Source organism: Suricata suricatta, chromosome 2, assembly GCF_006229205.1.
Source record: "Suricata suricatta isolate VVHF042 chromosome 2, meerkat_22Aug2017_6uvM2_HiC, whole genome shotgun sequence".
Lineage (NCBI taxonomy): Eukaryota > Metazoa > Chordata > Mammalia > Carnivora > Herpestidae > Suricata > Suricata suricatta.
This window is the reverse complement of record NC_043701.1, coordinates 15,265,324-15,282,805: the sequence shown is the minus strand read 5'-3', so window position 1 is coordinate 15,282,805 and position 17,482 is coordinate 15,265,324. Positions and strand designations below refer to the sequence as shown.

Genomic DNA, 17,482 nt, shown 5'->3' with positions numbered 1-17,482 from the left:
GTGGGTTCGAGCCCTGTGTGGGGCTCTGTGCTGACAGCTAGCTCAGAGCCTGGAGCCTGCTTTGGATTCTGTGTCTCCCTCTTTCTCTGACCCTCCCCTGCTCATGCTATCTCTGTCTCTCAAAAATAAATAAAACATAAAAATAATTTTTAAAAAAGAGAAAGCCTGTATCTAAAAGTGATAAAATGAAATTTACTTCTCAGTGGCTGACCAATGATTTATAAAATAAGTAAATAGAGAATTTCTATTGCTATTAGATGGGATGAAGGTTCAAAGATACAGAGAGAAGGTAAAACTTTTAACAATCAGAAATGACACACTAAAATGACATGACCTCCCAAATGAAACTATAATTGAGAAATCAATCTCTTTTTTGAGAAATCAATCTTTGAAACCAAAATATCACATGCTTTTTGAATCTCATGATTTTTAACAAGAAACCTTTCTTACAAAAATATTTTAGCATGCTATTATTTTTTAAATGTCAAATTAACAAGCAGATACAATTTTAGAATAACAAAATACAAAAATTCATGATAAGACATTTTAAGAAGATGAATGAAGTTACTGTTGAATGGGAATGAGAGGGTTGAATTATTCTTCCAGCAATGCCTTATGGGAAGGAGCAGAAGTAGAAGACAAACACAAGAGATTTATCTGGATGAATGGCTTCGTAAGGTAGACCCAGTAGAAGCTTCAGGGAGACATCATAGAAATATTTAACATGGATGCAGTCTTGATAGGGGCTTAATTAAAATCAGGGGAGGTAAATATTACTTAACAGAATTCATAATGGAGGTATAAGGCCATTTCAGAACAGAAATAAAATTAGGAGATGCAAAAGGCAAGAAATTGAGAGACTGAAATGAAAATGTGGGTCTTAAGTGTTGGAAAAGTCAAAGAGCTTAGAAATCAGAGATAGAAAGGGTAATTAATGTGAGTGATTATAGGACATTGAGGAGAAAGGAGCCCTTTTCCTGTTCTCAGTGAGACAGGAGGAACTGAGAAGAAATGGTCTTCACTACAGAGGACAAGTGGAGAAAATGTTATTGCCAGGGGGAGGTTTCATTTGGGTGAGGTAACAGAAGGAAATTTTTTTAAACATTTAAGAATATAATGGATTTTGTCCAATTGCTTGATTTTCGACAAAAGAATTCCTATTATCAAGGTCTACAGACTTCCATGCTGTCATCCAAATCCAATAGACACTTTGTCCCCACATTATTTGATCACTTTCAACACAGGTCACTACTATTTTCTGTAAACATTTTCAGCTCATGGTTCTATATTACCCTCTTAAGATGCTTTGATAGCTTCTTCTCTGCCAACCTCCAAATGTCATTATGCTCAGTACTCTATCCTTAATATTGTCTTACTGAGCCACATTTTCTCTAAAGGTGATCAGCTTCATGGATTGAATACCACCTTATATACTGAGGACCCCCAAATTCGTCTGCAGCTGACTTCTGTTTGATTGCCTCCTCAAATATCCACTCAATATCTAATTGACATTTCAAACGCAAACTATCCAAAACAAAACTCTTGATTGCTAGCCTAACCTCCAGCCTACTTCTGATCATGACCAGCCAGCCAAGGAACCTAGAAATCATCTTTTCTTTCTCTCAATCCCATTTCCAATCCCATAATAGATGTGTCTCTTTTTTAGATATCATGAAAAAGAAGAAATCTGAAAAACAATAGTCATAGTTGGGAAGGGATCACCCAAAAACTGGGTTTGATACTGAGATAATTTGTGAGAGAGAAAACAGATGCTAAACTCCTGGAAGGCCCAGAAAGGGAAAGGAGAGAACCTCCCACTGGGCAGGTTATTCAGAACTGAGAAGTAACATGGTGAGTTTTCCCTTATACTTAGGAAGCATTCCATTCATTAGCTACACTTTTTTTTAAAGAATTTCCTCTCACCCTTAATGATGATCTTTGGCTTCTTTTCAGAGTAAGAAATTTGCTGTTCTCACCTTTGGCAAGAGTTAGGGTTAGGTCAAAAGAGTAAGCTTGAAAGTCTTAATTCTCAGCTTCTCCTCTTTACTTATGAGTAATTCTGTTATTATGAGAGATTTTCATAGGGCACCTGGGTGGCTCAGTTGATTGAGTGTCCAACCTCAGCTCAGGTCGTACTCTCACGTTTCATGGGTTTGAGCCCTGTATCTGGCTCTCTGCTGTCAGCACAGAGCCTGCTTCAGATCCTCTGTCCGCCTCTCTCTCTGCCCCTCCCCAATTCATACTCTCTCCCTCTCTCTCTCTCAAAAATAAAAACATTTAAAGAGTCAGACAAAATTTCATGGTTTAAGAACAATAGTAATCTGTCAGCAAATAAAGGAAAAATGAATGCCAGGGTGAGACAGTGAGACTAATGTGTCATATTTATAATATATAAGGATATAAATAATTAAAATTGAATTGCTTTCCCAGGGCCAGGGTACACTGGTATACTGACAGCTTAAATTCTATAATTTTAATTACAGATATAAATAAAATAAGTTATGCTTGCTCTTTTTCTGTAGCCTGGAGATGAACCCTATCCTAAAGATGAGAACGGCAAATGGTTATACCACAAATCAAATTTGTGTGCCACTTGGGAGGTAAGTTCAAATGGGCCTCTTATCTTAAAAGACTACATTTTTAAACTGTGATCTGACTGTTCCTGTTCAGTTTATAAAGAGATACAGCCTTTACTCTCAATGGAAAGTAAAAGAACAGGCATTTGGGGGGCCCCTGGGTGGCTCAGTTGGTTAAGTGTCTGACTTTGGCTAAGGTAATGATCTCACAGTTCATGAGTTTGAGCCGGGCATCAAGCTCCATGCTGACAGCTCAGACCCTGAAGTCTGCTTTGGATTCTGTGTCTCCCTCTCTCTCTGCCCCTCCCCCACTCACACTCTGTCTCTCAAAAATAAAAACATTGAGGGACACTTGGATGACTCAGTCAGTTAGGTGTCCGACTTTGACTCAGGTCATGATCTTGTGGTCTGTGAGTTCGAGCCCTGTGTCAGGCTCTGTGCCAACAGGTCAGAGTCTGGAGCCTGCTTTGGATTCTTTGTCTCCCTCTCTCTCTGCCCCTCCCCCACTCATGCTCGCGCGCACGCGCTCTCTCTCTCTCTCTCTCTCTCTCTCAAATAGACATTAAAAAATAAAGTGAAATAAAATAAAAGTAAATAAAAACATTGAAAAAACATTTTTTAAAAAGAAGGGGCAAGAATTGGGGAGAGGGAGTGAGGCAAATCACGAGAGACCTCTGAATCCTGAGAACAAACTGAGGGCTGAAGAGGGAGGGGGAAGGGGAAGTGGGGTGATGGTCATAGAGAGGGGCACTTGTGGGGAAGAGCACTGGGTGTTATATGGAAACCAACTTGGTAATAAACTATTAATTTTAAAAAATACAGTGAACCAAATAAAAAAGAAGAAGAAGAGGCATTTTAACCATAAGCAAAGATGTGTAAAATCTCTACTCCTGTGTGCTGAAAAATTCTTGATTTTGTTTTGATGGAAAAGAAGAATGACAAAGAAAGAAAAGAGAAGTGTAGAAGGAAAAAGAAAGGAAAGAAGTTCTAATGTAACTATAAATGAAAATATACACGTGACATAAATTCACAAGTTTTTTAAGTTTCTCAAATTGAATTTACAAAAATTAATAATATGTTTAAAAGAAACAAACTTAAAATGATACATGAAAAACTGAAAAATAATTCTGGTTCCATTTCTTATAAGCTGTTGGCTCTTTCCCCAAGATCATAAGAATAGGTAAACTAGCAGAAGTAATGAGAAAATCTGTATGGATTCATGTTGGGGAGTTGGTGAATACTGATATTTCTTATATATAATTTATTTTTATTTAAATAGTTTATTACCAAGTTGGTTTCCATATAACACCCAGTGCTCTTCCCTGCAAGTGCCTCCCTCCACGACCATCACCCCCTTCCCCTTCGATATTTTGAACTAGTTTGTTTATGAGGTAATATGGCAGCTTTCTCCTAGAGTAGAAGTCAGCCCAACAAACAGTAAGAGGATTACATGGCAGAGGACCTTAGTGTTCTTTTTCTTCTCTCTTCTCTTCTGCTATAGCCTTGGGACAAATATTGTCTGCTCCATGCATGCAGAAACTTAAGATTCGTGTTCAGGGGCCTCACCTGTCTTCAAATCAGAGTAGTACTGACATCCTGCACTTGTGAGAAGCTGAGAAAACCATGTTACTATCTGACCTCTGGCAGTTGTTTCCCTGCCTCTCCCATTCCAAACCCTAAAGGTTGGGAAATTATACTCTGAGTATCTTTTTCTAATAGACTTCCCTCCATAGGTAAGAACTGAAGATCTGAATTGTGGAGCTGTTCTGAGTTGTGAGGAAGCATTGATTGGGTTTTCTGGTGTCTGGGACTCTCCACCCAAGAGACCTTATACTCTTTCCTGACCTCATTGTGGACGACTAGGTTGAAGTCTGGTGTTCTCCAAGGAACTGCCTAATGGCATAGCCAGTATCCCCAGAAAAAATGTGTTCACAGACCCAAATTATAAGGCATTTATTTCACAAAGAAGCAACAGGTCTCGATTAGAGATCCCAACATACACAGAACAGAGGACCAAGAAATTTTAATTATATAACATATTATATTATACTAATTAATTATAATTAATTATATCAATGTGTATATATACATATATACATATATATGTGTATATATTACATATACACATATAATTAATATATATAAATTATAATATATTGTATATATATAATTTATATATATATAATTTATATACAATATATTATAAATTACATTATATATAATATAGTCTCTTATATGATAGTAATTAATTAATTATAATATTATATACACATTCTATGTGTATGAATTTATAATTTATATATAGTATATGCAAATATATAGCATATAATAATATAATATAATAACACATTATATTGATTATATATAATATATATTCAAGGAGATAGGAAAAGATATTAGCAATATGAAACAAGAACAAGAATACATTTTTTTTAAAAAAAAGCAAAGATAATAATTAGAAAAATAAAAATAATACAATTGATGTGATGAAAATAGAATGGACATAGAGAAAAAAATGATCAGATTGAATTATCAGAATAAGAAAATCTCCCAACATGAAGAAGAAAAGGACAAGAAAAAATTTTAAATATGGAAGAAAATGTAAGAGATATAAAGGATAAAATTTGAATTTCCAGTATCCACACAATAGGAATCTCAGAAAAATAAAGGAAGAAGAAAAAAGAGAAAATATTTGAAGAAATAAAGAGATAAAGGGCATGGATTACCAAAGAGGAAAGAGAAGATACATTACAGTGAAATTTCAGAATATAAAACATTAAGAAAAAATGTTAAAATCTCCAGAGTATAGCAAACAAGCCAATAAAAAAAAACAAATGGAACAAAAAAATAAATAAATTGAGAAGAAGACAGGAAAAGAAGAGGGAAAATGAATGGATGGGAAAAAATAGAGAACAAAGAGCAAGGTGGGAGATTTAAACTCAGTTGTATTAATAATCACAATACATGTAAATAGTCTAAACAACTCAGTTACAGGGCAGGGGTTGTCAGAATGGATAAAAAGCAAAATCCCACTATATATTATATATAAGAAATGCATTTTATTTATTTTTTGAAAGGAAGGGAGAGGGAAAGAAAGAGAGAGAGGGAGAGATGCAGAGGAAGACAGAGACAATCCTAAGCAGGCTCCAGACTGAGCATGGAACCTAAAGTGGTGCTTGATCCTGTAACTGTGAGATCATGACCTGAGCTGAAATCAAGAGCCAGATGCCTAACTGACTGAGCCACCCAGGCACCCCTAAGAAACCCATTTTAAATAAAAAGACACAAATAGGTTGGAAGCAAAAGGTTAAGGAAAAAAATGAAAGGGCTAGAAAAAGATAGTCTAGGCTGATGGTAATCAAAAGAAGCCTGGAGTAATTTTAATATCAACAAAGATTTCACCAAGGATAAAGAAGCTTGTTTTATAATAAAGAAGGGATCTAGCCGAAACATCTATGCACCTAATAATAGACTCCAAAATACATGAAGCATAAGCTAAGAGAACTGAATAGAGAAAGAAAATAATCTACAATTATAGTCAAAGATTTCAAAACCTCTCTCCTAATAATTGAAATAGTAATTACACAGAAAGTCTATAGACTAGAAGATATTTAAAGATTATCAACCAGCTTGACCTAATTGACAATTATAGAGTACTTCACCAAAATATAACAAAATGCTATTTGCCAAGTCCACACGGAATATTTAACAAAATAGTCCATTGTCTGAGACATAAAACAAATCTCAGTACATTTAATAATATTATTTATGCAAAGTAGGCTGCCTGATAAAATTGGAATTAAATTTGAAGTCAATAGCAAATATACACCTGACAAATCATCAAATATTTTGAAAGTAAGAAGCATACATGTAAATAATCTGTAGGGCAAAAGATAAAATCTGTATCTATATATATGTTAGCAATGTACAATTGGAAATTAAGTTTTTAAAAATTTAATTATTTAATAATTAAGTAAATATCAAATACTAATTATTTAGAGATAAATTTAACAAAATCAGTGCAAGACTTACACAGTAAAAACTACAGTGCATCACTGAGCAGCTTTTTTACAAGTAATCTCTATACCATTGTGGGGCTTGAACTCACAACCTCAAGATCAAGAGTCACATTCTCTACCAACTGAGACAGCCAGGCCCACTACTGAGAGCAATTTTTAAAATCCTAAATAAGTTAAGAGATATTCTGTTCTTTGATAGAAAGACTAGCCATAGGGATGCCTGGGTGGCACAGTTGCCTAAGCATCTGACTTGGGCTCAGGTGAGGATCTCACAGTTAATGAGTTCAAGCCCTGCATTAGGCTCTCTGCTCTCTCTGCTGTCAGCACAGAGCCAGCTTCAGACCCTCTATCCCCCTTTTCTCTGCAGTCCTCCCCTGCTCATGCGCACTCTCTTTCTGTCTCTCAAAAATAAATATTTTTTAAAAGACAAAAAAAGAAAAATTGACTATATTAAGATGTTAATTTCCCCAAACTCATCAATAGATTCAATGTAATCTCAGTCAAAATCCCAAAGGAAATTGAAAAGCTGATTCTAAAATGTATAGGAAAGTGCAAATAGCATAATAATAAAAGATTCAATTTACCAAGAAGATATACCAATTTTAAACACATATGTACCACTTAAAATGTCTTCAAATATATAAAGCAAAGGTTGACAAACTACAAGAAGACATTGATAAGTTCTTCTAATATCGTGGGAGATTTCTAACATTTTCCTTTAAGTTACTGAGAAGCCAGAAAAACTAGACTTAATTTTATAAAAAATGTGTGTGTGTATATACATATACACACATATATATAAAATGTATATACACACATATATATAAGGGGCAGAAACATACACAGAGCAAGAGGAGAAAGAGATTTATATCTACTAATAGGAGAATACACATTTTCACATATACCAGACATTTATAAAAATGGATCAGGTACCATGCCGTAAAGCAAACCTCAACAGGTTTGAAGAAAGATCATTTTTTTTATAGATATAGTTTATTACCTAGTTGGTGGGAAAGAGCACTGGGTGTTATATGGAAGAAATAAGATCATTCTTAATGCCCAGGTATACATGAATACATTGTGGAAATGCAAGGAGGAAGATATGCTGTAAAATATTTCCCAAACAAATAATTCCTGCGGTCTCTCCCATTTTTTTTTCTTCATACAATGCCCATTACCATACCCAGGGACCTTCCTTCTTACAGAATTCATAGTCACCTTCATAAACATCTGATTCGTTCTGAAGCTTTTTTCTTGACCTATTTGCCTTCATTCAACAGGCTTTGGAAGCTTGCAAAGATGCTGGCTTGGTGAAATCCCTTGGAGTGTCCAATTTTAACCGCAGGCAGCTGGAACTCATCTTGAACAAACCAGGCCTCAAACATAAGCCAGTCAGCAACCAGGTATAGGGTAACAGGATGGTGGGGGGTGAGGGGGTGTGTGAGGGGTAGGGAGGATTCCAAAATTTACTTAACAGGAAGAGCCCTGGACTAGGAGTCAGAAATCTTGTGGTCACTCTATACATATGTCATCATAGGCCCCTGAGCAAGTCTTTTGACTTCTCTCAGTATATCTTTACAAAAATATTTTAAGGTTCATATCCAGGTAAAGATAACCCAAAAAAATCTTTTTATGAAAAATGATGAGGAGGAACTAGACCTGACAGATATTAAGATATACAGAGTACTTAAAATAATGTAAAATTTGTACAAGAACCATCATACAAAGTAATAGAAAATAATAAATATCTTAGAAACAGGCCCAAGTATAATAAAAAATATAATGTAAACAAATAACACAAACTAATGGCTGAGGGATGAATTTGTCAATAAATAGTGTGGAGGGAATGGCTAGTTATGTAGAAACAAATATAGAACTTTGCCTCATGTCATACTCCTAGTATCTTTTTGATCAGCAGTTAAAGAAGAGAGAGGAAGTCATTTGTGAATACTACAAAACAATTTTAGTTTTCTGGAGCTATATATGGAAAAAGTAGCCATGGGAAAATTATAAAAGAAACTGACATATTTAATAGTATAAAAATGTTAAACTCTAAAAATATTAGGAAAAAAAGAGCAAAAAATGGATAATTACATTTTTAATGTAATAAAAAAGGGGAATCATATCCTTAATTCCTACCCCTCACCAGCACATTTCCTTCCTGAACCCTCAAAAACAATATTTTGTTATAAAAGGCTGAAATGGGTCACTGGGTGGCTCAGTTGGTTGAGTGTCTGACTTCGGCTCAGGTCATGATCTCACCCTTCATGAGTTCGAGCCCCATACGGGCTTGTTGCTTCAGCACAGAGCAGCTTTGGATTCTCTCTCAAAGATAAAATGCTTAAGAAATAATAAAAAAATAAAAGAAGTACTAGGAATAGAGTGGCCAGTAGAACCTCTGTTATTTATAAAAAAAAAAAAAAGGGCTGAAATGACACACACATTTCTTCTTACACATACACAAAGAAAGATGGTGATTGTTGACCTCAGAATGAAAAATGAAGAATTTGACAGTATGTCTCCTCATGGCAAAGAGCAAATACCCTGCTATGTTGGCACAAGAATTTTTAACAACTTCACAAGTATACCCTGCGATGGAAGCAGGACATGTTGGAAGATCATAATCTGAGCCCCTTCGTGTGTTTCATGGTGTTTGAAGACAGAGCATATCCATCCTATGGAGATGGCACTGATCAAAGGGCAGGTCTACTGGCCACCAGCCATTACTCTGTGCACTGAGTAGGACCACTTCTACCCAGAGACACACAAAAAAGCAGCTTTTCAGTTCAGGATCACGATGAACATATTGCTCATTTTATATATGTGGGATACATACCTGAAGACCTCGCATGAGTCAAAATTCACGTATTTTAAATTTAAAAACTAATTTTCCCATTAGGATAAATCTAATGTATAATATGCAGATTTTTGTATTTTTCCACGGGCTTTATAAACAAAGTCACATAGAATATGACCTTACTCTATACTCATTCTCAGGATCTGAGCATGCCAAGCTTCCCTAGCACTATCCCGGATGTCTGTCTAAAGAAATGTGTCTCCCAGACTCCATCCCTGGCTTAGTCTTGTTGAAAGTCTTCCTGGTGGGCAATTTATCATGCAATGTTTTCCCAGCCTAATTCAAAGGAGACCGTGGATTTAGCACCCGCTCTCTCTCAAAATTAACATTAAAATTTTTTTTAAAAAGAACTGTCTATGCAAACATTTATATTAAATCAGGTTATGTTATGTTATTTGAGTGTATATATTAACTCCAAAGTTTTTGTTGAGTAGATGTTTGTAGGATGTTCCTTAATGCAACTCTGTATCATCTCAAATTTCCCTTCACAGATTAAGTTCAGTCATAGATTCAGTATGCACATACCTATTTGTTCTATTTCTAATTCTAATTGCCTTATTATATATATCTTTTACCACAAGCCATATGAAGTCCTTTTCCAAAGGACAGGTTATAAAACCACACGATGTATGTCTAAACACACACGTATATACATACGGGTATATACAACACACTTCTACATTAATAGGCCAGAGACAGGCCACAGCACTCCAATCGGATTAGAAAGGAGTCCTTGTGGGGAGAATGAACTGCTGTGTTTGGAGTGAGCAGATGGGCATTAAATTAAGGAATTCATACTTCGTTTCTAAGCAGTGAGTGACATGATGAAACACATATTTTGGGGAGACTGGCCTACTAATAACAGACACAATTGGAAATGAAAAAGCAGCAAGTGGTGTTGGAAGGAAACACTAAGAAGTGTGATTCCTGCCTTATTTTAGTTTCTGTGTTACTTTTTAGAATTGTTTGAAAAATGTTCCAAAGGAGAGAAAACCCACAAGAGTTTCTTAGGGTAAGGGAACAAGATATGTCAGGGGGACAAAATTATTTCAAATTGGAGGATGAAAAGAAGACCCACTACTAAGAGGCTGAGTTCACCTTTGGGGCTTCACAGGCAGCATGTCCCTGTGCCTGCTAGAAATCTAACTCATAAAATACTCAACAATCCAGACAGTGAGAATAATAATTCTATACTTCAAATATTTTAATTCAGCCTTGGTTGATTTTAATTTAAAAAGGAAAGAAAAGCATAGGCCCAAAATTACCATAGTGGTTAAAAGAAACTTTGTGTGGGAATGCAAACTGGTGCAGCCGCTCTGGAAAACAGTGTGGAGGCTCCTCAAAAAATTAAAAATAGAATTCCCCTATGACTCAGCAATTGCACTAGTAGGTACTGTTTTATCCAAGGGACACAGGTGTGCTGGTTCGAAGGGGCACATGCACCCCAATGCTTATAGCAGTGCTATCGACAGTAGCCAAAGTATGGAAAGGGCCTGAATGTCCATCGACAGATGATTGGATAAATAAGATGTGGTACACACACACACACACACACACACACACACACACACACACACACACAAACTGGAGTATTACTTGGCAATCAAAAAGAATGAAATCTTGCCATTTGCAACTACGTGGATGGAACTTTGTCAAGCAAAATTAGTCAGAGAAAGACAAATATCATAGGACTTGACTCATATGAGGACTTTAAGATACAAAACAGATAAACATAAAGGGAGGGAAGCAAATATAATATAAAAACAGGGAGGGGGACAAAACCGAAGAGACCCTTAAATACAGAGAACAAACAGAGGGTTGCTGGAGGGGTTGGGGAGGGGGGGGCTAAATGGATAAGGGGCATTAACGAATCTACTGAAATCATTGCTGCACCTTGTGCTAACTTGGATGTAAATTATTTTTAAAAAGTATTAGATAAAAAATGAAAGATATCATCATGCAAAAAAAAAAGAAGAAACTTTGCGAAAGACTTTGTGACACAAACATTTTTAGTGCAGGGCTCTTGCCAATAAGATATACTAAAGATGAATGTAGGCCTGCGCTGGGTGGTGTAAAGAACTCTCGGCCAAGAAGACAAAACACATCTTTCAATTTCATTTTATACATGCTCTACCTCTTGTGAAAATATTCTTAGAAGCTTGATAGCTACAGAGAGAGGGCTTCAGAAACATATATTTGCTAGAACGGTCACTATAAATAATGCAATCTGTTCAGTTAGAGTTTTAAACTATGATAGCTATGTGAAATTGAGTTTGCTCTCCACTTATTTTAGAATTAATCCACAGGTAGTGACCCCACTATCCATGTTTTAATTAATCTCGCCAATAAACAACATAAACTTCCTTGTTAAGAACAATATTTAGCATTTGCCTTATTATTCGTAATGCTTTTAGATGGGTTTTATTGAAGAACTTTTTAAAAATTGTGTAAAACTGCATTCACTACAAGCCTTTCATTTTCTGCTCTGCTCTCCTATGCAACCGTGTAGGTGGAGTGTCATCCGTATTTTACACAGCCCAAACTCCTGAAGTTTTGCCAACAACATGACATTGTCATTACTGCATATAGCCCTTTGGGGACCTCAAGGAACCCAAGCTGGTAAGTGACGCTGTATGTCTGCTCAGGAGTGCTTCTTTTGGTGTAGAATGTGTGACTAATGTGACACATTAGATGGACATACCTATTTGGCTCTGTGATTTTAAGGAAGTAACTTACCCCTCTTCAAGCCATTCTAATAAAATCTTCCTCACAAAGGTGGTGTAAGAATCCATTATACTGTATGTATAAAATTACCTAACAGTGCCTGAAACATAGGAAATGCTCAATGTTAGTTTAGATATTATTTGATAAAGATTCTCCATGACTAGATACTGCAATTTTAGATATTTTTCTTTTCTTTTTTCTTAAATGTTTACTTTTGAGAGACAGAAAGAGAGAAAGAGAAAGAGACAGAGACAGAGAGAGAGGGAGGGAGGGAGGGAGGGAGAGAGAGAGAGAGAGAGAGAGAGAGAGAGAGAGAGAGAGAGAGAGAGAGAGAGAAAGGGAGCACAAGTAGGGGAGGGGCAGAATCTGAAGCAGCCTCCAGGCTCTGAGTTGTCAGCACAGAGCCTGACGCAGGGCTGAACTCACAAACCACAAGATCTTGACCTGAACCAAAGTCAGCTGCTTAACTAACTGAGCCACCCAGGCACCCCGGAGAATTGTTTGGTCCCTGTGTCCAGTGGCAGCACTTGTGCTGTGTGTGTGATGTGTTCAACAGACTTAAGTAGAAAATATTCTCCTCGAAAACAATTCCAAGAGTTGTGCCTCTATTCCACTTCAGTTGTCCTGCCTTCCCGTGTGCCTACTTCCAACCCAGTTCTCTCTGTAAGACTCCCCAAAGAAACACTATTTACCTTCTGTAAGAGGCAGCTCTATAAATGTATCTCTTGATCTTTTCCTGCTAAAACCAACTCTTCGGGGTGCCTGGGTGGCTCAGTCGGTTAAGTGTCCATCCAACTCTTGATTTCGGCTCAGGTCATGGTCTCATAGTGTGTGAAACTGTGCTATGCAGCAGGGTCCACGCTGGTGGTATGGAGCCTGCTTGCGGTTCTCTCCCCTTCTCCCTCTCTCTCTGCCCCTCCCCTGCTTGAGCTTTCTCTCTCAAAATAAATAAATAAACTTTGAAAAAAGAACAATTCTTCACTGAGTGCTCTGCACGCCAAGAAATTGGTTACAGGTGAGCTGAAGTATCTTGATAGGTAAACAGGTGGATAGGGAGATGGGGGAGGGGGGCGCTGCACTAACCAACCGCTGTCATGATTCGAGCTAAATATCATGCAGGTTTGATTTTTTTTTTTTCAAGGGTGAATATATCATCCCCACCTTTGTTAAAGGATGAACTTCTAAACTCATTGGGGAAAAAATATAAGAAGTCAGCAGCTCAAATTGTGTTGCGTTTCAACATCCAGAGAGGAGTGGTTGTTATTCCTAAAAGCTTTAACCCTGAAAGGATCAAAGAAAATTTTCAAGTAAGAGAATTGTTTCAGTAAATGTAAAAAGTACATAGTTTTTTGTTTTGGGGTTTGGGTTTTGTTTTTTTAGGGAAATTTCTGTTAATTTAATTAATTTTGATACCTTCATATTTTCTTTTATACCTAGTCCCCAATTCACATCCTCTAGAGCTGAATTTAACTGTACCTGACTTTGAGACAGTCCCTAGAATTTTGAGGACTTCCATGCCGCTTGTACATTACCTAGCTCCCTGTTATCTTGTTTCCTTGCCAGTTGACTCTTGGCACTACCTACTCCCTTCTCCACCAGCACAGCAGCAAGAGAAGGTATAGAATTGGAAATTCCTAATAGTAAACTTTCCTCTTTCTTCATCGCTCCGGTAAAAGCTAGGAACAAATTTGGAAATTATTGAAGAGAATCATTAGATTTCATGAATGTCACTTGCCTTTATTTCCTCTGTAAATAATCCCTGATCAGCCTGGTGACTTACAGGTGAGGCAAGAGGCCCCTAGACACAGGAGTGACTGGTTTACTCTGCTACTACTGCTCAGGACTGAACTGCTAGGTAAATACAGCCATAGACAAGTACCATGCAAACTTAATTACTCCTCAGCTAAAACTTAGAAAGTGAGTTGCTTTTGTCTTGTTCATTATTAAAGATCAAAATGAGACAGTATCTATCCCCCTGGATAGGACAATAATCAGAATATTGAAGATGTGGGAAAACAGTTGCCTACATATACTCCTGTTAGAAACATTAATTGGCTTAAGATTTCGAGGAACAGGATGTCACTTTTTCAGATCCATCAAAATTTAAACCCACAAAACCATCTGACCCAACAATCTTGATCCTATATTTACACATACATCCACACAAACATGAAAGTTGACCATGGCATAATTTATCATTTTTAAAAGCTGGAAACAATCTCCAGTAGAATCTTGTAAAACAAATTGTAATATATTTGTATAATGAAATATTATATAGCCATTTTTAAGTAATAGAGTGAAAATATGAGTACTGCCATGGGAAGATGTTCATGATATTAGACAATTTATCTTCAGAGATCTTTTGCTACCACATGACAGAATGCAACTCACACTTACCGAAGAAAGAGAGACATGATTTATTGGGTCATGTAACTGTAAATTCCATGGATAAATCAGACAGGACCAGGCACAGGTATTCAAATGATTTATAGAAGGACTGAGTTCTCTCCCTTCCCCTGTACTCCCCCAACCCCTTACCATCTCTGTCCCCACATGGTGGCGCAGAGAGTCCCTGACATCTCCCGGCTAATCTATTACTCCTACTCAGTGATCATGATCACAGGCAAAGTCTCCTGTGAGGGTCTCTATCCTTGATTGTCCCCTCACTGTCTCCAGTGAGTAAGACACTTTGGTTGCCCCCTTGGGCTACATCCTTATTACTGTACTGGAAATGGGTTCATGTGACAAACAGCCCTACTAGGTGGTAGAAAAGAAGTTCATAAAAGGAAAAAAGGGATTCTGTTATTAGCAAAAAGGACAAAGAATGATAAACAGTTATACTACTACTGACAGTATTTTAACACTTACCAAAATACTTCTTTTTTTTACTTTTTTTTTTCTTTTTTTTTTTTTTTTTGAGAGACAGGGAGAGACAGCACAAGCAGGAGAGGGTCAGAGAGAGAGAGGGAGACACAGAATCTGAAACAGGCTCCAGGCTCTGAGTTAGCTGTCAGCACAGAGCTCAAAGCAGGGCTCAAACCCACGATCCATGAGATCATGACCTGAGCCAAAGCCGGACACTTAACCACCCAGGCACCCCCAAAATACTTCTTACTAAAAGGGGTTGACACTGTCTTCAGCCATCTTAAAAGAATAGGATATCTGGATGGCTAATGTATTGGTTCATCAAAAATTAAAGCAAGCTTTGATGCACCTGAAACAAATGTTTTCATGGATTTAACATTTTACTGTTCAGAAATTCAGAGTAGTTACTAGTAGTCTGTGCAATGGAAAAGTAAAACCCTTGGACTTTACATCATTTAGTGAATCACAATTTTGTACTGAAAGAATTGTCATTCTCTTTAAAAATTTTAGCACAACTAGTTCTGTTATATTCCATATATTTCCATAGCCCTGATAATAAGGGAATGGAGTTCAGAGGTTTACATACTATAAGAAAACATGAAAGAGATACAAATTTACAAGGAAAATGACAGTGAAATTCACAGCCAATTGCCACTCTATAGGGTTTAGACTTGCGCCACAACCACAAATTTTGCTGGGTATTTAAACCAAGATTTGACAAAATAGAAAATTATTCTCTTTTAAACTGAAAATTATAAAAATAATTTGTTACTTTATATTCAATACAATTTACATTCCAATTGCATATGTGTACTAAGTGTTAGAAGAAACGGAAGTAAAATAAGCTTTTAAATGTGTTATATAAGAACGGTAAATATCCACAAAACATAAAGGGTAAAGGGAAATTTAAATAGGTTTACAATAAAAGAAGAAAAAGTCATAGAAATAAAAACTATGTAATAAAAAATTAAGTTAAACTATAAACCTAAAAACAAAAACTGTATAAAATTAAGGTGACAATGAAGAAAATGAAAAAGCAGGATATTTTTAACATTAAAACAACAAAAAATCAAATTATTCCACCCACTATCCAGTCTTGTTGCCATCATCCACGGACCCCCATTCCTTGAAGGTTTTATCTCTTGACTCACTTTCCTCGCCAACACTCCTTGTGTCACAATTCTTCATGAATTCAACATACATATGGATGGTCCTTCCAAAAACCCTGCGTTATAGTTCTTTAACCTCCTCTCCCACAAAGATCTTGTGCCATATATTTCAGCCACTAATTCCCACTGTTACTCCTTGGAAACTGCAGTTTCTAATACCTAATAACTCCACCATACTCCTCAAACTTCCCCCTCTCTCTCCTGCATTATCTCTCTACTGCATAACTCCCATAAGTACACCAACATGCTGTGACCTCCAATCTTAAAAGGTAAAATCCAATCTAGACTCACTTTCCTCTCCACATATTATCCTTTTCTTTCTGTTTACAGAAAACCCCTCAAAAGAGATTTCTATTACCACACCCTCCAAGTCCCTTTTCCCCCTCACCCTTCAACCTACGGAAACCAAGCTTTCACCCTGACCATTCCACTGACACAGCTTGTCAAGGTCACCAATGACCTCCACATCGCCAGATCCAATAATTTTTCTGTCCTTGTTCTAGGAGATCGTTCAACAACATTTAATACAATTAACACTTTTTCCTTCTTGAAACCTGTACTCTAAGAGAAGCAGATGGAGGGGGTAGGAACTCAGTTTTTATAATATGAGATCTGAATAAGCAAATAACTTAGGATAATTTATGCCATGAAAAAAATGCAAATCAATCCCCTTAAAGAAAAACAATTGCGTAGAAATAATAGAGGGAGAAGGAATTTGGAAGTTTACCTTAAAATTAAAGCTGGAAGTTATGGAGGTAATTTTAGTTATTTTATATTCAATAAAATTTACATTACAATTGCATATGTGTAGTAAATGTTAGAAGAAACTGAGTGAATCAGTATTGATTTTTTAAAAATAGTTTATAGTCAAATTGGTTTCCTAACAACACCCAGTGCTCTTCCCCATAAGTGCCCTCCACCATCACCACCACCTCTTTTCCCCCCCTCCCCCTTCCCCTTCAACCCTCAGTTCATTTTCAGCATTCAATAGTCTCTCAAGTTTTGCGTCCCTCTCTCTCCCCAACTCTCTTTCCCTTTTCCCCTCCCCCTGGTCCTCCATTAGGTTTCTCCTGTTCTCCTGTTAGACCTATGAGTGCAAACATATGGTATCTGTCCTTCTCTGCCTGACTTATTTCGCTTAGCATGACACCCTCAAGGTCCATCCAGTTTCCTACAAATAGCCATATTTCATTCTTTCTCATTGTCATGTAGTACTCCATTGTTTATATACACCACATCTTCTTGATCCACTCATCAGGTGATGGACATTTA

General features: G+C 36.7%; 1 protein-coding gene across 2 annotated transcripts in view; it reads left to right on the top strand.

Moving 5' to 3' along the window:
* AKR1D1 (aldo-keto reductase family 1 member D1) overlaps positions 1-17,482 on the top strand; it is a 45,134-nt gene that overhangs the window by 17,271 nt on the left and 10,381 nt on the right. The window contains exons 4-7 of one of the 2 annotated variants that reach the window (XM_029955375.1): positions 2,523-2,600; positions 7,876-7,998; positions 11,962-12,071; positions 13,318-13,483. In XM_029955375.1, coding sequence (XP_029811235.1) covers positions 2,523-2,600; positions 7,876-7,998; positions 11,962-12,071; positions 13,318-13,483 — 477 coding nt within the window. The remainder of the gene's footprint in view (positions 1-2,522; positions 2,601-7,875; positions 7,999-11,961; positions 12,072-13,317; positions 13,484-17,482) is intronic. The other variant, XM_029955383.1, reaches the window with a different exon arrangement.